The sequence below is a fragment of the Patagioenas fasciata genome, chromosome 1, assembly GCF_037038585.1.
Source record: "Patagioenas fasciata isolate bPatFas1 chromosome 1, bPatFas1.hap1, whole genome shotgun sequence".
NCBI lineage: Eukaryota > Metazoa > Chordata > Aves > Columbiformes > Columbidae > Patagioenas > Patagioenas fasciata.
In genome coordinates this window covers 143,894,234-143,917,185 of record NC_092520.1, presented here as the reverse complement: position 1 = coordinate 143,917,185, position 22,952 = coordinate 143,894,234, and the positions used below count along the sequence as shown (strand labels likewise).

Genomic DNA, 22,952 nt, shown 5'->3' with positions numbered 1-22,952 from the left:
GTGCTCAGATTTTCTCCAGACTATTTTGCATCAATTTCTGTGGTACTTGGCTGTCTTGGTGTGGTGGGTTGACCCTGGCTGGCAAGTAAGCCACCGCCTGACTGCTCGTTCACTCCCCTCCCAGCAGCATGGGGAGATAATTGAAAGGCAAAAGCGAGAAAAAAGTTTGTGGGGTGAGATAAGGACAGTTTAACAAGTGAAGGGGAAGAAAACCCAAACCCACCAGTGACACAAAAGCAGTCACACACCACCTGTAGACGGATGCCCAGCCAGACTCTGAGTAAAAGTTACTTTTCGAAAAAAAACTTTCCTTGCTCCATTTATTTCGCCGAGCATGACCTTGTGTCTCATGGTGTTACTAACCACGTCAACCAGAGCCGTCACATGTGGGAACTGGTGCCCTTTTCGCAGAGGTGACGTACAAGGAGTTTGCTCAAGGAGTCTGAGCTGGACTCTTGCCTCTCACCAAGCACAGGCTAACCCAAGAGCAAAAATGGCCTGAGATCTTAGAATGCTGATAAATCCCTACTACTCAGAGTGTAAGGAACAAAAGAAATACAGGATGAGTTATCAGGGTGTGACCTGGTAATTAATAGTAAACCTTCGCAACACTGCATTGCATTTATATGCAGAAGACTTTGTTACAGTGTCATGTTGGAAGTGCTTCACCCTGAACTTTAAAATCCCATTTTATAGCTGGGGAGTATGGGGGTGGGGTAGACTTTTGTACCATAACACCGTACCTGCTCACTGGTCACTCTGTGACCTCCTGTTTAGGGCAGACTGTCCAAGGCAACTGGGAAGACTAATCAGCTCGGCTGAAACCCCCGTTTCTTATTCATAAAGCTGGGGGCATCCTCCAGGCAGTTTGCTTTGAATACAGACCACAGAATACATATATATATATGCATATATATATATATGTATGTGTGTATCTATCTCTTTTTTGTTGTGTGTTTTTTTTTTTTTTTACATTCTGCATGCGTTTCACGGCACAATGAGGGTGCCGGTAGCACCAGTGCTGCTGAGCCGGTGCCGCCCATCGGCCCTCAGTCACTCTTCGCTGCACCGGACACGACCTGCCGTTTCCAAACCCAAACCCCCTTCCTCCTCCTTGGACTCCTGGGGGGCTTTCGCGATCGGCCCTGTCCCGCACCGCGATACGTGCCCGTGGGGACCGGCAACCGACAGCCGCCCGAAGCAGCCACAGCACCTCCCGTCCCCAGGAAGGGGCCGAGGCGCTCAAGGGAGGCGGTGCGCGGAGCCCCACGCAGGCGCACAGCGCCACCTGCCCCCGGCGCCCTGCGGCGCTGGGCCTTTCAGCAGGAGCCGTGCTGGGCCCTGACGTCTCAGCGGCGGCGCGGGAAGCAGGAAGCGGCCTGGTGGCTCCGCCGCCTGTCGCCGCGGGTGGCGGCGCCGGTCCCGGTGGGTGCCGCGGAGTTCGGGTGGGGAGAAACGGCGGTCTTGGCTCCGCGACTGGTGAGAGGCCTGGAGCACAAGTCTGATGAGGAGCAGCCGAGGGAACTGGGGCTGTTCAGCCTGGAGAAAAGGAGGTTGAGGGGAGACCTTACCGCTGTCTGCTACTACCTGAAAGGAGGTTGTAGCATGGAGGGGGTTGGTCTCTTTTCCCAAGTAGCAAGGGATAGGACAAGAGGAAATGGCCTTAAGTTGCACCAGGGGACGTTTAGGAAAAAATGCTTCACGGAAGGGGTTGTCAGGCATTGGAACAGGCTGCCCACGAAAGTGGTGGAGTCACCATCCCTGGAGGTGTTTAAAAGGTGTGTAAATTAAGTTCTTAGGGACATGGTTTAGTGCTAGACTTAGGTTATGGTTGGACTCAATGATCCTGAGGGACTTTACCAACCAAAATGATTCTATGCTGTGGCTGAACCCAGGCTGCGGCCTTGCTACTCCGCGGGGGAAGAGGCTGGGGAACCAGGCACTTTTGGGAGCCAGGCCCCAGCATAGAGGCTGCGCAGGAAACCCGAGTTGTCGTTAATACTATTATAAAAATAAAATTAATCAGTCTTGAACCTCTTTTCAGCAGGCTGTGTGTCTGGAGTCTGAAAAAGATTTTTTTTCTTTTCTTCTTACAAGCCAGGATCCCCCTCTGGAAGCATGGTGGCCACAACCCTTGCTGTAGAGGAGGCCTTGCGGCAGAGGTGGGAGAGCCGTGTCCAAACCCCCGCTTTGCCCAGACCATGGAAGGTTTCAGATCCTCAGTTGCCACCTCCAGAATGCCCAAGTCACTAGAGCATAAGTTACACTGAGAGGTGGTACCTTCCCTTTCAAACTGCAGGAGCAAATGTGAGGAGAGTCTAAGTCAAGAGATCCTGACCCACCAAAAAGCAGCCTGGTGACTGATGTGGCTGTTTAACAGGGGAGACACTGATTCTGGATACAGATCCAAAGCTTGATTTCTAATATAGATAGATAGATAGATAGATAATTTTTTTTTTTTTTACACAGTTTTTATATAAAGCATATTCTTTGCTTAGTAGAATGTAGTGGCCACAGATTGCTTTTCATGAGGAACTTTGGGAGTTGGAGCTACAGGATGAGGCAGTCTTTAAGGGAACTGTGGAGAGGCTTCCAGTGAAGCTCAGAGCTGTGTGAGGGCACTGGTTTTGGACATACACAAAGAAGGAGCTTTAAGGAGCCTGGGGAACTAAGAGGAAATCCTAATTTCCTGTGATATGTAGGCATTTCCAGTATGAGGTTGCACCTAAGCAAGGTGGTTTGGGATCATAGCTTTGGACTTATAGGACCATAGAACTGTTGAAACAATCAGGTACTTAACTTGCTTGAAAAATGAAGGGGAGGTAGGAAGTTTGCAAGATGAATGAGAGATGGGGAACCACAGTTTCTTTCTATATCTGCCCTGAGAACGCCGATAAATATATCTCAGGGATGCTAGAAATGGTCTCTCTGCTTAAGGAGGGAGCTTAATCATGTGTCTGTCCTTCACACATATTCCAGACTTGCTCGCTGACCTGTTACTTGTCTCTAAGACACTGGGGCTAGTAGGAGAATCTTAATAAACACTGTAAAATGCAGCCAGTTGTGCCTTGGGCATGATGGACTTAATAATCTTTTGAGCTGGCTTCCATCTCTAGGCATCTATGAGTCAAAGAATTTGATATATGTACTAGTAGTTATACCAATACTTGGGGGTTTGTATGTCAGTTGAAGTGTTTTTTTCAGTTAGAACTTTTCCCCTTCTGTGATAATACTGATATACCTCCTTGGAAGGAACAGTAGAAGTACACAAGTGCAAAGATATCTTATGCTGATTTATTCCCCATAATTGGTATAGTCATAAGTTGCATTGATATTAGCCCTTTTTTGTCAGTATAATTAATTCTACACAAAAATGTTACACTACTTTAACTATATCCTTACCATTAAAATGGTATGTTTTATATAGACAAAATCTAAGACCTTCATGCTCCAGGAGTCCCTGTCAGAAATGTTGTTTTCTTTGTGCCTTAATTTATGATGTAAAGGGAGAAGTTTGCCAGGCAAAGTAGTGGTTATAATGAGAGCATTGCTTCATATTTTGCCTCACTTTATGTTTCGCCTCAAATGGAGTCAAGATATACATCTACAAATACAACAAAGTTACATCAAGAACAGTGGGGGATCCCTGAAAGTATTATTCCTCACAGATGCAGGTTGCTTGGATGTGTTCTGACCAAAGAGGGGTTTTATTTGAGATAATGGTAGGAAAAGATTTGGATTCTGCTGTTAGCCTCTCTTGGAATGGGGTTTTGCTCCCCAGGCTTGTTGACATGCTACACTTTCTAGCCTGTACGTTGCCTTTGCACTGGCCTATTGGCTAAAGCAGTGCTTTTACTGGCACAAAAATCAATAAAACACAGAATCACAGCATATTAAGGATTGGAAGTGACCTCAAAAGACCATCTAGTCCAATCCTTGATCAAATCAAACAAGCTGTGAAGAGTTAGTTATCTATGCGATTGCAATGGTTTGCGGGTTTTTTTGCTCTAGGCCAGGATGAAGCAAGAGACAATGAGTGTTTTTTTAAGTTCCTATTCTCAGTGCCTGCTGAGAGCATTTTTCACCTGCTCTTTCTGATTTCGTTTTTTTACTGGCCAGTTAACACATGAACCATGCTGCTTTTAACTGCATATCATAATTTCCACTAAGTCTTCTTCCCCACCTGTTTGTTTATTTTGTTATAACTTTCCTAACACCGAGTAAAGTTACTACGAATTCCCCGCACTTAGAGGTATGCATATGTGCAAAAATGAAACATACATTTAAATATTTAACAATCACAGCATTCTTAAGCCTTATCTATCTATGGCTATAGCCAGTACTTTTAAAAACTTAACATCAACATGGCATATAAATTTTCTATCATGACCATAAATTCTGCTGCTTAATTAGCTCCATTCTGCAGTACACTTTCCTCTTGGACCTCAGTGAAATCTTAGTCAGCCTGATCTATGCATGCTGAACAGACAAGAGATCTGAAGCCAAAGGACAGTTACCTAAATATCTATGACACATTGAGGATGCTGCTAATTCTCACTGGATTTTGAGCTTCTTGGACAAAAAGCCAGAACTGCAAAGATGTTGCATGTCTACCCTCCTAGCATATGACCCAGTAGGAGCAGTCCAATCTGGTTATAGTGATGTCTGAGATAACACTATCCAGGATTAAATTTGCCACATGTGAAAAACCCACCTTCCTCCAGTTTTACCTGTGATGAACAGAGCAGTAAAGTTGTCCAAAAGAGCTTGTGGAAGGAAAGAGCATAAGTGCACATGCTGTGGAGAACAGCCTGTGCAGACTATAAGCATGCACAAAAGAAGTGGCCTGGCTGTCTATGGTAAAATATGTCTTCAGCTGTCTAAGAACAAGAATAATTTCTCTGTGTCCTATAGAAAATTTTGGAAGTGGTTCTTGTATATGTGCTTTGATACCTATTTGATGAGAATATCAGGTATTGAAAGAAGTAGATGCAGCCTTAGTAGCTGCCTGACTTTTAGGCAAAGTAATCCAAGCACTAGCTGGGAAGCAAAGTCTTCCTGAGAGGAGCAACCAGGCTAACCCAAAACCATGCTAGAAATTCATGGTGTTTGTGCCTGGCTGAATTAACATTATTTTGTATTGCTACATGGCTACTAACCAGGAATTTACCCTATGCGTAAGTCAGGAGGTCTTGAAGCCACTAGCACCTGACTGAAGAACTAATTCCCACTGTAAACTGTAATAAAAGGGGCAAGACCAAAATGAACTTCGTGTGAACGTGTGAAACACGGCACCTATTTGTAAACCCTTGTGATGAAACTCAAAGCAAGTGCCCTGGAAAAGAAAGCTTGCTCAGGGTTGAGTGACAGTGGGTATCTTTACCCCATACCACCCCTCCCACCCCCAGTAGTTTTGTGCTTTGTTTTCTTAATGAAGGTTTTTCTTTAGCTTGTTACACAGTCCTCAACTTGAGCTCAGTCCTAACAGAGAGCCTCAGTCACATTTTACTGGAAAGAATTATCTTCCCCAAGTATATTAACGCTGAACATCTTGCTAGTTACAGGGGAAAGTGGACTCTGGCTGTCACAGCAAGCACATTGTAACATGTGACCCCACGTAGTGGGAGCTGAGTGTTTCCTTACAGTACCAACTTTTCTTTCTGTTGGGAGATAAATCACTGAAACGATATTTATTTCTTTCAGGATTCCGTCAGGTTGCAGTGTCTTATTTCCTGCAACAACTGTGTTAGCCTCTCCTTGTGTATTTCCACAAAATCTTGGTGTTCCTATTTTTAGGCTCTGTTGGAAAGTGTTGCACTAAGTTTAGGTTGTGCTTAACCAAGCTGATACTTTCAATGGTACATATGTGGCCTTCCATAACTTTTCTTAAAGGACAACTTAAAAGGAATCATCATCACATATATTAATAGAGCTTAACCGCCTTATTCTTCCCCACTATGGATATTAATTTAAAGCTATGATAGGGAGCTACAGTTTGGAAGGAAGACAAAATCAGTTCAGGGCAGGGGGTAACCCTGTGGCCATAGCATGTTTATTTATTGTGGCTATACTGGAAGGGAAAATTAATTAAATCAGACCTCAGGTCTGTTTTCTCTGCTTTGGGAAGGAATAACTGTAATCCCAACCTCATGTTCACTTCAGTGTTTGGATCTCCTGTGTTATCTCCAGTAAGTCCCTATAACTGTGCTGTAAGAAAAGCAAAAAGCTCATTTTGGCTTCCTTTAATTTGTAGGCCATTTTATGCATAGAATGTTAGAAGGGCATCATGGATGATGATGTGATAAGCTTTTTACTCTGCTTAGGAAAGCCTGCTGAAGGAGAAGAAAGAGGAATGAGGGGCATTGAAGAGAAAACCAGATAAGACCATAGATTAGTTCTGGGGGGAATGTAAGGAAAGGAAGAGTTAATGATACTGTAATTCTCCCTCCTTTGTCAGGATTGTTTGTTCTGTTACATGGCAGAGATCCACCATTCACTGTGCCTCTGTAACCAGACATGAAGATGGCCTCTACCGGGCATGCTTGGGCAGCTTACTTCTATTTTATTCTATCATTCACTCTTACTGTGTGGTGCACTTCGCTGAGTTTTACAAGCAAGTCACTCTAAACAGCTGAGGTGCTGAAACGAGAATTCCCCGCAGCTGGTGGCAGTGATACTGCCAGTCACCAAGGCTGTAAAGGTCCGGTGTGTCCACCAGAGGACACTGGTATGTACCAGTTACTCAGGGCCTTGCTGCAGCATTCCTGTGTGAAGCTGTTAAATTATCACCTAATCTAAGATTCGTCTGTATTAAATGCTGTCTAATTCAGAGCTGGCTACCTGCCATGTTCAAGTAAGGAGTACTCGGGCTAGATTTTTTTAAGAGTTTGTTTCTCGGCTTCATTAAATAATGCATATTATCAATAGATGCCTTTCTGAGAATCATCTTGTTTTCATACAGTTCTCTTACCTAAGGAAGAGATTTGATTTGCTTGTCTGTGCTACTCCTCTCTTCTGACACACTCAGTTCAAACATTCCCTACAACTGTTGAGAAAACATGCTCGCTTTCAGGCCTCTGACCACCTAGGCTGTTTATCCTGCTGCCACGGGGAATCCACATAAGCTGTGGTTAAAAAGCAGGGCTTTGGGCCTGCTGTATGACCCTTACCTAGAGGAACGCCTGTGTGCTGCGATCATCTCGGGTCCTTCAGAGCAGAGAAAGTGTAGTGATACCAGCACAGAATCCCTGGCCTGAAGGGAGAAGTTGCTGCAACAAGTCAAGGTTTAAATCAATCAAATGATCTCTGAGAGAGGTAACACGGGTAAAAGTTCCAAATGGCCACGCTTGGTGGCATTTCATCCCTGGGCTAATTTGTCACAACCCAGTGTAAGTCACCTCAAAGGAAGCCAGCAGGTGACCTAAACGTGCCTTCAGGGCAATAACATGAAGGAGCCAGAGGGAAAGAGTTGTTCACCTGGGGATTAACTTGCAAGTAAGAAGGTTGTGCTGTTTCATCTGTTACCTGAGCAATTAGGCAACAGATCATTTTTCTGAAGGAGATGAGTGCATTCCTGGTGCTGAAGGAATAAATCTATATCACATCAAACACTGCGAAATAACTTGGCATTTTGCAGGCTGTGAACTCTGTAGCTCCCACCCTTCTATTAGAGAGCACTCCTTCCCATAAGGAATGAAGCTGTGAATATTTCAATAGGTCATTGTCATCACCAGTGGATACTGCAGGAAAATCTTGGCAGGTAAAAGAAACAAGGGTTTAATTGGAGAGGATTAAAGGTGTGTCAGTGTTGGTTTTATCTGACAGCCTTTCAAATCAAAGTCTACGTCTGTTAATAGGCAGTTTGTTTCCTTTATAGTTTCTCTAGTTTATCAGTGACTCAGGAATACATGAGTCTCCTGTGGAGTATTAAGAGGGGCTTAACCTATGCATTGTAAAGACTTGTGCTAATGAGGTTTGAAGCAAAGAAAATCAGATTACTTATCTGTGCTGCTACTTTGCCACTGACCCTGACAATTTAATGGTGATTTATTATTTCTGGCATGCCTTCCAGGCCTGTTAGCAGAATGCTCTGAGTAGAACTGCCCTGAAGTTTTTAGAAGTCCCTAGAGAACTGCACTGAGAGCCATTTCCCCCACATCCATATCATGTATCAGTCACAGACAGCATGGAGAAACACTCTTACAGCACTATCTTACCCGTGCCTTTCTTTTACTGCAATTATTTCCGTAGTACGGCATTCAAATCTGTGTGCTTTGCCTTTCGCCATGACACGTGGGCCAGCCTCACACATGTCCTGCAGCATTCTGGGCTTGACTTGGCAATTTTCTGCTGAGCATGTTCGTTCAGTGTTTGCTTTGTAATCAAGCATGTGTGGGTAGCCGTGTTCTTTTCAGAAGGGCTATGCATGTGCTTAAAGTGAGTTTAAGTACCTTGCGGCTTCCAGCCAAAATGGCAGATGCTTGGGCAGAATTCAGGTCTAAACAAGCTGTTCTAAAAGACTTCTTCAGTATATACCTGCCAACCTGATACATGAAATGTTACTGGGATGTAGTGCTGCTTCAGAAATTTTATAGGAAAAGAGAAAAAGCTGGTGGTAAGACTGGTGATGATTTGAGTCATTTGAAGTCACAAATTTTCTTGTCATTATTATGAAGGGATTAGTGCCCTAGACCTTTATCTCCTCAAGAGATCCTTCATCCTGTTGTTGGTATGCTAGAGAAACAAGTTCTCACTTACGCTTTATAGGTCTGCTTGAAGGGGCAGCGGACACCTTGTCATAGTTATCACATCAGGCATCTTGCCCAGATGGTGTACAGGGCCAAAGGAATGAGCTAACTTTGTGATAAACCAATGTCTGCCCCAGCTGTGGTTTTATCCCAGAATTGTGTCTGTGCATTTGCTATCTGACATACAGATACAGCTCTTTCAATTGCATATGAGCTTTTTGGAAGTACTAGAAGCTTGTGAGAGGGCATCTTAGGACTTGTCTGCTTGGTGGTTTAGACTAAAGGTGTGGAGCACATGCATGAGCTAAAAGCTTATTACATTTGCCATTAAATTCCTTTCTTCAGAAGGAAAATGGCTTGATGTTGTTATATAGCAAACTTTACAATGGGAGCATTCACTCTGAAATCTGTACATTCATTAACTTCACAGCTTGAGTTAGTGACCTTAACCTTCCCCAGTCCTGCTGTGTAGACAGGCTCTCAGGACAAATGATGTTCCCAGTGAAATTAAACTTGGTACAGCTGCTACCAGTGACTTGTAAGCTGGGAGTAAAATGGAAAGCCTCATAAATTCATGTGTGCCTTGCATGCAGGATCATATGCTTTTCAACTGGCATAGCCAAAAATCTGTTTGTACATAGTTATCATTCCTTCCCAGTAGTAGTCACTGAACAGATTCTGTTCTACATGCCAGTGGTCTATAAGAGAGCAGGTGTTTCTATATCTAACGTACTTCAGCTCTGAACACAGGACTGTTATTTTAACTTGGAATCAGGACACATTCATTCCAAAGTCTATGATCCTCACTACCATAAATACTCTTTTTTTGTTGTTGTTCTTAGCATTTTGCATTATTTTAAAGAAAGTATTACCATGATAGTCACGTAACTTTCCATACTCTGCCTCTATGGGGTTAATTATTTCTCCTTTTTAAAAATAATATTTTTCACAAAAATTGTATACAATGTCCTGGACTGCATCTTGTTCAGACGACTAGGTGTCTTGGTATTGCTACTGACTACCTGCAGAAAAGGTACATTTATGTTTGCGTGACTTGTCTGGTAATCCTAAAATGCAGGGTTCAAAAAGCAGGCTTCTTAGTTGAGTTCGTGTATAGTTTGAAGAATCCCAGTTTTAATACACATGGAGAAATAGGTAGCATGGACATGTCTTATATCTAACTGAAAATCTGAAAGCACTTCAGTTAAGGAAATTCTCTTAAGCATCCCTGTGAGGTGTGGAAAATGCATGATATTCAAGGGTTACATCACTTTTGAAAAAATGCAGTTGCCTAAGGTATTCAGGAATTGGATTTATTGAACCACTATCCAGCCCCATTCCCAGCTGGTGCTGAAGGAGTGATGGGGTAAGAGAGATTATTCCCAAAATTAAGTTTCAGGATTTAACAGGCTAGGGCTTTCTGAACTGTCTGTTATGAATCCTCTGTAACCTCTGAGGATCTTGGGGCTCCCCGTTCTTATGGAACATTAGCTGACAAGTAGTCCCAGCTCTGCTTAACCTTGCCCCTAATTCACCTTACTGGCATATGTCTCCAAGGATTCAGTTTCACCACACAGGGTGAGCAGAAATAGCAGCTTACTGTCACTGAAAGAGGGAAATACAGGTCCCTCATCTCAGCTCACCCTTTCTCCAGGCTGTGCGCTTTTGCCTCTTGCTTCATAGTCCTGTTAGCAGTTGTTGGATTCCTCTGCAAGCCAATTTAGTTCAGATTTTCTCTAGCCCTAGCCTGTAGCCTGCAAGGCCATTCGCTGGTCACTCAGGCTGGAGTGTATAAGGTGTGCTTCTGGAGCACATCTTTCAGTTTAATTTCATCTGAAACTGTTTGGTTTGTGTGCTTTAAGACTGCTCCGCGATTCAAACCAAGTGTGGTAAGCAGGCAGTTTGTTCCCAAAGAAAACCCCTGAGCTGAGCTACAACATAAAAAGAGACAGGGCCTTAGTGAACGGAATCAGGTCTGCAGGGGAAGGGTACGGCTGCAGAGCCGGAAGAGTGGGGGTGACCTGTGGTCCCTCAGCAGACTGGATGTCTCCTCAGCTGTTGGCACAGGCAACTGAACTGCTGAGATGTTCCTGAGATGTTGCCCACATCTGAGTTCCTAGGGCTCACCTGCCTAACAGCTTGATTCCAGTTCTACCTCACTTTAAAAAGCTGACAGGTTTGCAGCAGAAAACTGCATGCCATGAAACGGATGTGGGCTTTTACCTAGAAGCCTGAGTTTTCTTGCTACCTGTGATGTGAATGTGTCTGTTCAAGAAAAAGGTGCAGGTGAATGAAGACATCTGATTTGCAAACAAGCGATCACATTTCGTTCACGGATTGGTGCAGTTTTGGGGCGTGCACATGGTTAGCTGTGTTTGATCTGATTGTGCATACATACCAAAATCAGTTCTAAAAGCTACTTGCCACACCATGGCTTTTGAGAAACTCAGGGTGTGACTCCTGGCTAGAGTGATACCAGTGAAAGATAAGCTCCCAAATGTAAATCAATGGCCGAGATTTTAACCAAGTCATCCTGTAAGCACCAAAGCTGATGAAGCGCCACTTCCTACGTTTTGTATCTCATGACTGATAACTACACCTTTGCAATGGGGGTCTGAAGTCTTTCGGCCAGATGGATAATATCCTATGTGCAGATTCTCTGATCTATAGAAATATATGGGTATCCTCCATGAGTTAAAAACAGTCTCTCTCTTCTGCCTACTTTCATAAAAGATACAGGACCTAAACTTTTTTGAGAGTACCTCCTCCTCTGTCCTGCATGATTTGAATGGGCCCACACTCTATCTAGGCACAGGGTGATGACATCAGCCTCATTTCCATAGGAAGCCAGATAAGAGCAAGGAGCCAGGGCTTAGCTCCCAATACTCTGCTAAACGTGAACCAGAAGCAAAGAAAAAGACACAGTAAATCATTGCAACACCCACCTTTCTGGTACCTGCCTCCTGAGCAGGGTCCCAAGCCCTTTCGCTGTTCCATTTGAAGTCTGTGGAAGGAGCCAGGCATTGCAGAACCGGGTTGGGATTCCACACAGCAGACAGGGAGTCATTTCCTGGGAAGCACTTGACTTCCCAGGAAGCGTAGGCCTTGATTGAGCAAAGGGTTTTCCAGTGACAGCCATATACTTTGTGACCTAAATTATTTTATGGATCAAGTTCTCAATAGGTGAACTTTTATATCTAGGTTCCTACGCTGCAATTTCTAAACTTATCTAAGGAATTTGGAAATTTAACTGGGACACTGGGAAACCACCTTGGTTTGGGAGAAAAGATTTCCTAATCAAAGTTTGCAATAGTTAATTTTCCATTGGATTTCAAGTTGCATAGCCAGACATCACACATCAGTTTAATCTTGCAGGTGTGTTCCCAGTACTGCATTTTGGAGCTAAAAGATTTTTGTGTTTCTTGTAGGTAGCTTAAAGATGGATGCACCCAAAGCAGCTCAGCCTACAGGAGGCTTCACATGTCAGCTGTGTGACTTGACAGCTCCATACACGTACTACGGGCAGAAGCCACCCAACACACGCTCTATTGTGTAAGTACAGTCTCTCATTTTACAGACTTCATTAATGCTACAAGCATTAGAAGCCTTGTACTTCTGTGGAACAATGTGCGTTGCATGAACGCAATAACGTTGTGCCATATTGCCCATGAATATGAGCCTTGGTACTTAAAGCGACCTTTTTCTGAAGGGAAGAAATGTCAAAAATTGTCAGAATTGATACCAAAGATGAAAATCAGCTTTCCTGTCCTGCTTCAATACCTTGCAAAGATTGGCATGTAAACTTATTTCCTAACCCAAATAGCCAGCCTACTATTTACCTATACCACAATTTTTTTTCTAGAATATTGTTGACTCTCAGCCTAGCATTTCTGGAAGTAGCCCTTTCCTCACAGCTGTGTCAGCTGGGCAACATGTAAACACAGCATGAATTGAATACATATGGTAAAAACATGACATGGAGTTTTGAACAGCAATGCTTTTTTGCATGAATTAGACAATTCTTTGGCAGATTGGATGACGTTAAAGTGTGTGGAAATTTAGTACATACTTATATTTTGGGAGACTGAAGTCTTTTTCATCGCTGCCAAGTAGGGATATTTTGACCAGAAACTATGCAGTTACAACTTTGTCTGCAGACATGAAACTCCCCATACAATGAAGCACTTAGCTGTAAATGTACAAGCAGCTCTGTTGAGGCCATCCCAGTCAATGAACCCATCAGGCAAACGTGGTCAGGAAATTGCCGGAACTGAAAGTCAAGCATGTACTCAGCATTTCACCCCACTACTCAGTTTCTTATAAAATGGAAACAGATGTTGATTACCACCAGCTTCCTTGGTCAGCTGTGTTTTTATCATCCCAAATCCCATGGTGCTACTGGTGTTCCCTCTTCTACTCAGCAGAGCAATGGCACACTTTTGATCAGGTCTGTTTGTAAGGAGTCCGAATCAAAGCTGAACATGAATCTTTACGTTAACTGAGATCAATGTTAACATCTCAGCATTATTTGGATTGCTGAGGTTCAAAGAGCAAAAGAATAAGCTGAAGCTTAGAACTTCTGTACATGCATGTAAAAAATAGCTTTACACATTATCTTAATTGGCTTGCTTACTTACTATTCATGTGTCCTAAATGCAGTGCTGTAGGAAACATATGCCAGGTATAAAAGTTTGTACAATGGCCAGGTCTCTGCACTGTTGATGACAACATTGATTGTGAATCTTGCAAGGGGAGCTTTGCAGAGGTTATCCAGTCTTTGTACACTAGGAGACTTGTTGACAAGGTGATCTGCTGTGTTAAGGTGCCTGATCTTTCCTAACAGTGGAAGGCTTGAGCCAGACCATTTGTTTGAGTAGAGGGGAAAGGGAAAAAAGAATACATTCACAGGCACAGACATATGTGTGTGTATTTAGACAAGGAGGATGCAGTATGAGTTAACAGAATATTTTAAAAATATTTATTGTACTCCATATTGCTAAAGAATCGAAGTTTCATTTAAGTCCAAGAATAAACCAGCCCTGTGCAGACAGACACCCAACTGACTTCTGTAATATTTTGCCTGGAGCTACCAAGAAGAATAAGAACTTAGTCTTTCCCAAGCAGGTTGCCAAATTATTAATAAATGCACTTCCTTAACACTCCGAAGCAAACAGTGCAGTCTCTGACGTCAAGTAAGCGTGTTTCAGGTCATTGTAATGTTCTGTGCCAGCAGCTCTTGCTTGCAAGAGGTGAGAACTTGACAGCAGTGATGTAACTAAGAACAGTACAACTTTTTTGGTTTATACTCACATGAGCACATCTTTGGAAGAGAACTTCTAATTAAAGGCTGTGCAGTTGAAATAACTTGAGAAGGTATGGAAATAAGTATGGTAGCAAGTACAGTAAGGAGTGCCTATCATAAAAATGCAAGATAAAAAATACTTTTAGGTAGAGCACTGAGAAAAACCTAATAAGAGAATGTTGAGATGATCACCAGTTACCCTAATTTTGGAAGACAGGTAGAAAGTGCAGTATAGGACTGAAGGAAGTCTCGGTGCTGATTTTTGAAGGGGAAGGAAACTGCATAGCTGCTGCATTGCCTCATATACACCACCAGGCTGAGAAAATGGAGTAGAACGGGTTGAGACTTTTTCAGCTTCCACAGTTTCTCCATTTCACCTCTCCCCTACTGTGAAATCTACCATTGAAAGTCTAAAATTACTCTCTTACAGGCTTTTGGAAGAATGCTATGTCATGAAGGATCCTTTCACTCCCGACAAGGACAAATTCCTCATCCTTGGGTCTCATTGCAGTTTGTGTAACAGATCAGTGTGCGTTGGTACAGTAAGTAACAAACTTCTTCTATAATTTCGTTTTTTTCCACTCCTGGTGACCTATTAGAGAAAGACCGAACAGCAAGAAACTGAACAGTGTGTTTTTAAGGCAAGATGCATATTCTTGTTGATTCCCACAGATAAAGCTTTTTGTATTAAATGAAAATGATCACCAACTTTAAGGCTTGTATTAACAGGTGAGCATAGTCCACAAACACAAGTGCTCTTTTGCACTTTCTCAGCACAAGAAAATCCAAACAAGAATCACTTCAAGACCCTTAAGATTCAGTAGGTCGTACTATACCAACAGAAGATTTTTTTTTTTGCCATAAGGAGAATGTAAATGTCCATGGATTGTTAGGTTTGCATCCACAGCACAGGGCTGCCATCCTGTTTGTAAAAGCTAAATGTAGAATGTGGGCAGGGAGGGGAGTTGTGCAATGCTATGATCACTCTCTGCAGAAGAATGAATTTGAGTAGCAGCTGGTAGGCAACCTTAAAGCTATGAAATCTGAGTGCGGTCCAGAAAGGTGGTATAAAATTACAGTTGTCTTAATTCCTTCTCCTCAGTGCAGAACTGGTCTCTTTGTTTCCTGTGAGTTCAAAGCAAAAATGAAACCTGGTTATTATCAGTGTCTGGAGGCTGTACTGTGCTTCTCTGAGGCAGTGCAGGGAATTGGGAAAAATTGGGTTCCACTCCTTTCCCTCGGCAAGCCGGTTTTGTGGTTGAAACAGACTTGGGACTCATGCGGTAGTCAGGGCTCACGCGTGACTCAGCTCGTGAGGAGATATCACCTGATTGTTTACAGGGACAACAGCACGTGTTTGTTCTACCAGACACTGTTGCCCTAATAGCAGCCAGATCCCAGCCTTCTCTCTCAAAGTGGTCATTTGCTCTCCTAGAGTGACATGCTTAAATCCAGGGTGCAGCTTATAGCATATGTGAGAGCACACCTTGATCATAAGTGTCATCTTTAGCAGTTTCCAAATTCAACGTTTTCACGTTGCCAGTGGTCTGGGGCCAGCTCCAGTGACATGATCCTTACTGAAAGCAGCTAGTGGCAGGAGTTTTAAAACAAACAGACCTGTTAAAGACACAGTGAAGATGTAGAGGTTTTTTTCATGTTTGGTGGCTAGTTATAGTTCTGGTGGGACAAAGAAACACCTGTGGCCTCCTCAGAGCATCAGGTGAGATAATCTGGGCAACTGAGACAGTTTATATGCTAATGCCAGACAGTTGCTATGTGGGGACTTGAGGAAATTCTCTTGAGCAAAACAAAGGGTCAAATTGCACTGACAAAATTTAGAAGGTTGGACAGACTTGGCCAAAAGGAAATTGGCACACTTGGACAAGTTTAGCTGCTATTCTGACTTGCAAGGAGTTAACACCAAGGATGGATTTGGTCCACTGTCCTAAGAGGAGCATGTGATAACACCTGTCACCTGATTAGGTTTGTTTCCTGTTTCTGAAGTCTTTTCTGTCATTTGAATAATCAAGAAGTTTGGGTTGGAAGGGACCTTCAAAGGTCATCTAGTCCAAACTCCTGCAATGAGCAGGGGCATCTTCAGCTAGATCAGGTTGCTCAGAGCCCCGTCCAATGAATGAAAATCACTGAAAAGTCACACTAGAGATTGCAACTGAGATTTCTTTTCCTTTCTGAACTACCTGAGGACTACACGGGAGTCAGGTGAAGTCCCAGTGCTCAGTGGTTGTGTCTTTGATAGCTGGGCTCAAATTTCCTGAGCCAAGTAGCTCAAAGCAGTTGTGTGGAGGCAAAGCTCACATGTGAGAAAGATCTTCCTAGTGACGATGTCCCTGTCTTGGCTGGTAGGTGACTCACTCCTGTGCACAGCCACAGGAAGAGCCAAGTGGAACTCGTCAGATAGCTTGGGCTCCTGAGCTTGATCCCTGCCCTGACACGTCAGGTTTATCCCTCCTTTTTAACAGCAGAGGACTAGCAAATCAGACACATTTTGGGCAAATTTAGCTATTTTCATGCCCAAATGAAGTGCCTTCCATTTATGAAGGATTCAATGGATATTTCCAAGTCTGGCAGTTATGTCTGTCAGAAATACAGTTTCAGCGTCTCAGTATCTTTCCACATGGTGTGGGTTCCTGAATGAAGGAGGGGCTTTTTCTTTTAAAAGATTTAATAATTGTTTCGGTTAATCTAGGGCATAACAATGTAAGAGGCTATTAGCAGTGAGCTAATAGAAGCCTCTTCTAATCTTTTTGACATTCCTGCCTATTTTGGCTATTGTGGAAACATGTCAATCGTTTACTTGTTGTTATCTGAGTCTTTGAGATTCCCCTGATGGTATCACTCAAAGCAAAACCTTGATTGTAAATAATTGAGAATAAATTTCTTACCAAACTGGCCAGGCCAGATAATGAATCACACATCTGACTATGGTTTCAAAATGCATTTAGCAATACTGCTTAGGTAACAGTTCTGCAAAAATTATAATTAGCGCTTTAAACACCCACACCACAAAGCTGGTAAACACATACTAGTCCTCTTTCATGTAGGGAAAATTGAAAGTTCAGAGAAGTAAAAACTTACCCAACTCAGCAGAGAGAGCTGGAGTTAGGATAATATCTCTGTGGATTGGTTTTGGTTCCTGCTTGTGCTTGACCCAGGTAGATCAACTCAGCGCTATGCTGGGTGTTTCCATAATGTTGTAACATAAGAATTGAAGCTGAAGAAAATCATGCTTGCTTGAGCTTCTTTGGCAAAGAAGCTGGACCAATTTGATGGAAAGTTTTCAGTGACAGGTTACTTTCATTTTTATGTTAATTCAGAATAGTACTAGACTAACCTGTGGCAAAATTAAGACTTCTCTAACCTTAGATTTGGTAAAAGGATTGGATTTATTTTGCTAGCTTTTGTATCTAAGAAGGCTTAGATACTGATCAGATTTTAGGCTTTTCATGAGACAACTCATGCTAGCTGAAGTGTCTTTCCTTACAGTTGGAAAAAAAAGTCCAGACATAGCAACTGTTCCATATAGTGCTCAAAAACTCACTTCTTCAGATATTCTCCTAAGAAGTCTCACTCAATTTACTCCAGTCACCCTACTGAACCAGTATATTGTTAAGTGCCATTTTTTCTGGTCTAACCAGAAATAATTCTAATGATTATCTGTAACATCTTACAACATGTCAAAACCCCACAAAAAGGAAGGTAATCAAAATGCTTTTAAAAGTCCTTAGGAAGGCTGAGTGCCATTTTTCATGTTTCCCTTTCAGAAGAGGGCGGAGACAATGATACAATCTGAACCGTACTAGTAATTTAAAACAGTTATTTCTTTTTTATTGCAACACTTACTTAACATAGGTAAAGAAAAGAGGTGGCTATTGAAGCAGAAGGGAGCAAAGAGAGCGAGTTTCGTCCCTTGTTGCTCACCACAGCAGAAGCTGACTAAACACTGACCTTGGGCATGACTGTAGGTATTAAGTGATACTTTCCACTCAACTTCAGTCATGCGGGGTCAATCCTGGACACGGTTAGGCAGAACCTTTCCTTTACATAGAGTTTCCTTTGCAAGTGTGGTAAATACACTGTCCCTGTATATATTACTTTCAGACATGACCCATGTGAAAACAAATAAACTCTGGCAGTATGCTTTGGGAGCTGAGTTTTGCCTTAATTGGACTGTTAAGTTTGAAATGAAAATATCCCCCTCCTGCCTTGGTCATGGAAGTGGTAAAACATATTAAAGAATTATCCGACACAGAACTCTATCAGGATAATGATCAAAGAAAGGCTGTACATGAGTACTATACATAGTAAGTGTAATTTGGAAGGCTTTAGAACAACTGCTAGGCTGAATAATCCCACGACTGGGAGAGGTGGACTAAGGGTGTGTGGACGCTGCGCCCAGATGTGCAATGATTCATATTCATGATTTGCGTAGGTCTCATCGGCAGAAATCAGAAAAAGTTGGCAACTCAGAATGCAAGTTGAGTGCCTGCGTGTCCGTGAGGAGCTGCCTCTTGAACTTCGGGGCTCCCCAGCTGCAGGACAGGGGTGAAGTCTCTCCCCTCTTCTGCCATCACTGTGCAGCCATGAGCTTCACCTGGAGGCGGGGGGAGCTGCTGCTGTTTTGCAACACAAACAAGAACAGCAGGGCCAACTTAAACTCTAATCTTCCCATTTTTAATTGGCAGCTTAAAGTATTAAGGATACCAAGAGACAAAAAACAATGGGCTCTGGAGGTTGTGCAACTGAAATCCAGTTTCAGGGCTTTCCAGACACCAAGGCCTCACACTGATGCGTAACGTGAACGGGCCTGGCAGTCAGTGCAGAGAAGGACAATAGATGGAGAGAAGTTGTTCCTCGGCCTTGAAAGTTGCACAGAGGCAGGCTGTTTGTGATTTTGATGTAATTTTGATGTAATCATCATCTGCTGAATCTGCTGCTGAAGTCCAGGTAGTGACATGGGAAACAAAAGCAAGAGCAGAAACAGAAATATCCAAGCCCTCAGGGAGACGCCGGCCGCAAATGGCTATGGCAAGAGGAAAACTTTTCTATTTAGGTAAAACGCATGGAATCCATTACTGCCCAAAAAGACGTCCTGAACCATCTGAACTGATGTCTTTATTCATGCTTAAATCCCCAAGAATAATCCATCGGCAACACCAGCTCCAGCTTACCCATTAAATCCTGTTTGGAATTTAGTGATCAGCACATCAGGAGAACCATGGACTTCAGTCTCGCTACAGGGCAAAGTAATAACACATTAACAAGCTTCTCTTTCAATTGTCCAAACTCTGTACTGCAAGTAGATTAAAATATTCCCTCAGTTTTGCTTCTTCCTAGTCAATAACTAACATCTGGTTAGAGCTACCTGGGTGAAAAAGAAATCCTGAGTCTGTAACACTTGCTAACCAAATCAAATGTGAAGGAAACAAGGGCAAGGAAAATACTTTCTTTGTGCGCAACAGTTTTTATACTTTGCCATCAGGAATTCAGATAAGACACATTGGCTCAATTTTAGTACCATGGATGGTTTTTTCGTTTTCAATTTATTCAGGGTAAAGGTGGTTGATGGGTGAAATCTCAGTTGAATTGTCTCAGCTGAATTAAGTTCATTTAGCTGTTCTGGTTATTGGAGACCTCTATATTATTGATATATTTATACTTTTTAGTATTGTTCTAAGGGTAATATGAGCACACCTATTAATGGAAAGAAGAGTAGTTTTGGGGGGAGTTGTGGAAAAAGGTGCAGCTAAAGTCTGAGAGAGCCTACAGCCCTTGCCTACGTTCTTTGTGTTTGTGTTGGCCTTCAGGCCATTTTTGTGGACATTGGTGAGGAGGAGCTTTCTGAAACTTCAAGTCTCGTGTGCCAGTGCAGGAAGTCGGCAGTTCCTTCCAGGAAGGAGAAATCTTTGTAAGCCAAATGGAGATTTAGCTTTCAAGGAAAACTTTGCTGTTTAGGTAAAACCTGTGGAATCCATTACACCCAGAAAGATGTCCTGATCCATCTATACTGATGCCTTTATTCATGTTTAACCCTCCAAGAGTAATCCATCAGCAACACCAGCTCCAGCCTACCAATTAAATCCTGTTTGGAATTTAGTGATCGTACCAGGAGAACCATGAATGATGCTTGAAGGACAAGCAGGCTGTAAGGACATGCACGACTGTTCTCTGTAGCAGTGAGCTGGTGAAGGTCACTTCTTTAAAAGGAGCAACACGATAGTTGATTTGGTTAGCGGTTGTTACACACCCAGTTTTTATTTTTCACACAGTTAGCTCTAACCAGATGTTAAAATTATTCATTAGGGAGAAGCAAAATTGCTGGAATATTTCAACCTAGAAGAATAATTTAATTTAGAGGTATTGTAAATATAAATGTGGTTTAGTGAGACTAGAACTTCAGCAGTTCCATTTTGTATATCCTGCTAATAATGTTATTTTCTTTGCAGGAATGTAGTCTGTTCTACTCCAAAAGGTTCTGTCTCCCCTGCGTGAATGAAAACATAAAGGCCTTTCCTTTGGAAATACAAGAAGATATTGATAAAAGGAAGCCCCAGCAAAAATCCTTCCGCTGTAAAAAAACAGATACAAGAACATAAATACTGTAGGACCAAGAGAGGCATTTCTTTGGCTGCCGTTTCTCCTCTCTCCTTTTGTAGACTATCGTGTTGCTCCCCTTAAAGGAGTGACCTTCATCAGCTCACTACTACAGGACACTGGAACACGTTTCCTCACAAACGCTTGGCTTCAGACGTCAGCACGCAGCGGCTGCGGTGCCAGCAGCACGGCCTGGAGGTGTTGAAGAGACAGAAAGAAAGGCAGACGAGCCTGTTGTCACCACATAAATGCATGTAGTGAAAAACTAAACAGTGTAAAGCATAGGAACCAGTCCAAATGTTCCCATTTGTTATTTTAGTGTTTTGTGTTGTTCTTGATACTCCTACAGTGTTATCTGGCTTAATTCAGTATGCATCCAAGAAAGTCAGTATACACAAATTGTTAACCTGGCAGTGCTGTCCTGCTAAGATTTTTTTAAGTCTAAAATAAAAATGTGATGAAAAAATGTCACAGGTACCCGAAGAAAATCTAGATTCTTTAACATTATAATCTCAACACTATCACAGCATTTAGGCTTCTGAAAGTAGATGCTCTTAGAATAGAATACTAATATAATTAAAAAAAAAAAAGATACTGCAAGTGCCTTGTAAGTAACTTTCCACTCAATCTTCCAGTCCATGTCAATACAGCAACAGGAGATGTTAAGGACCCTTAGTATGTCTAGTTTATGCTTTACAAGTAGAGAAGACTTCCTTTTCACTTTCACATAAGATAATCTGGAAATAAAAAAGTTGAGTTAATAAGATCAATTATTTCCTGAACTGGGCAATTAAACTACAGCTAGAATAGGGATTTCACAAACATAGTTTACGTCAAAAAAAGGGTAAAAATTGTTAGGGAAATAGCCGTGTATTTAGCTCAAAAAATAGCTTCACAATTATCTGTGTTGACTTTGTCTTAATTACAAGGAAGACTTAGGTGGCATTTATATAAAACCACTTAGTCACACACCTTAAGGATATGTCTAGAATACTCCCTAATCACTAAATCACGTTATTTACTCAAGCTTTTCTTGGTCATTGGTTCAGAACCTGTTAATGCTTTGGTTACTATTTCCCCATTTTCTCAGTTCTTCCATCCATGTCATTAGTCGTACATCACCATCTAAACTTGATCATTTTAGTAGAATAAATGAGCCATGCATCTTTTGAAATAAATCAACATGATTTCAACTAGTTATTTTAAGTTCTTTAGGACTTTCTAACATCCTAAAAGTATTGTTTAATGTTTTTGCTGAACTTAGTATATTGGTGTCTTCTGTTGGGGGCTGGAATTTCTTGCAGTTACTAGAGGAGCAATAATGGAGCTGTTAGTACCCCTGTCAAGCTCTAGGTGCTTTAAGATGTAAACTAAATATACATCTTTAATTGCTGGGGAGAAAAAAAAAAAGAATGTTGGAAGTCAAAATTTTGGATTGTTCTTTGCAGTAAAAAGAGACTACACTTTCAAATAAATTGATACTAATCTTATTTAGAATGGCTGGTATTCAATTTCAGTTTCATGTATTTCAGTTTCTCTGTATTCCTCCTAGGTTACTTGTCCTGGCTGGCACTCCCTGTGGGCTTCCTTTTGGGGTCTGGGTTTCTCCAGGAGCTCCTTGTTCATCCACACAGGCCTCCTGGTGTTTGTGCCTGACTTTGTTGGGATGTGTCACTCCTGAGCTTGGAGGAAGTGATACATATTTTATACCAGCAAATATCTTTCTATCTTTTTATTTCACAATGTTTGCAACAGGTTGTATCTTAGGTCTTAGCTTGAAAGTAGGTTTTCAAAGCCTGGCTAGTGCAGTTCCGTCTAAATGAGAATGTGCCTTTGGTTTGTATGACACTCACAGAATCACAGAATGGTTGGGGTTGGAGGGGACCTCTGGAGATCACCTAGTCCAACCCACCTGCTAAAGCAGGTTCACCCAGAGCAGATCGCACAGGAATGGGTCCAGGTGGGTTTTGAATGTCTCCAGAGAAGGAGACTCCACAGCCTCTCTGGGCAGCCTGTTCCAGGGCTCTGGCACCCTCAGAGTAAAGAAGTTTCTCCTCATATTCAGATGGAACCTCTTGTGCTTCAGTCTGTGCCTGTTGCCCCTCATCCTATCATTGGGCACCACTGAACGGAGTCTGGTCCCATCCTCTTGACACCCACCCTCGAGATATTTATAAACATTGATGAGATCCCCTCTCAGCCTTCTCTTCTCCAGGCTGAGCAGACCCTGCTCTCTCAGTCTCTCCTCATAAGGAAGACGCTCAGACCTGTCTTGGGACTGGGAGATGCAC

At 42.5% G+C, this 22,952-nt stretch overlaps 1 protein-coding gene across 4 annotated transcripts; it reads left to right on the top strand.

The window, feature by feature from the left end:
* Positions 1 to 1,278: 1,278 nt before the first annotated feature.
* On the top strand, positions 1,279 to 22,151 carry CDPF1 (cysteine rich DPF motif domain containing 1). 4 transcript variants are annotated; one of them, XM_065829355.2, is made up of 4 exons: positions 1,279 to 1,479; positions 12,176 to 12,299; positions 14,480 to 14,591; positions 20,514 to 22,151. In XM_065829355.2, exons 2-4 carry the CDS (start codon positions 12,187 to 12,189, stop codon positions 20,661 to 20,663), a joined length of 375 nt encoding a protein of 124 aa, XP_065685427.1. In that variant the 5' UTR covers positions 1,279 to 1,479; positions 12,176 to 12,186; the 3' UTR covers positions 20,664 to 22,151. The 4 variants fall into 4 exon arrangements, with proteins under 4 accessions (XP_065685427.1, XP_065685424.1, XP_065685426.1 ...); XM_065829352.2 differs by having other exon boundaries at positions 1,295 to 1,425; XM_065829354.2 differs by having other exon boundaries at positions 1,303 to 1,425; positions 12,180 to 12,299.
* The last annotated feature ends 801 nt before the right edge of the window (positions 22,152 to 22,952 follow it).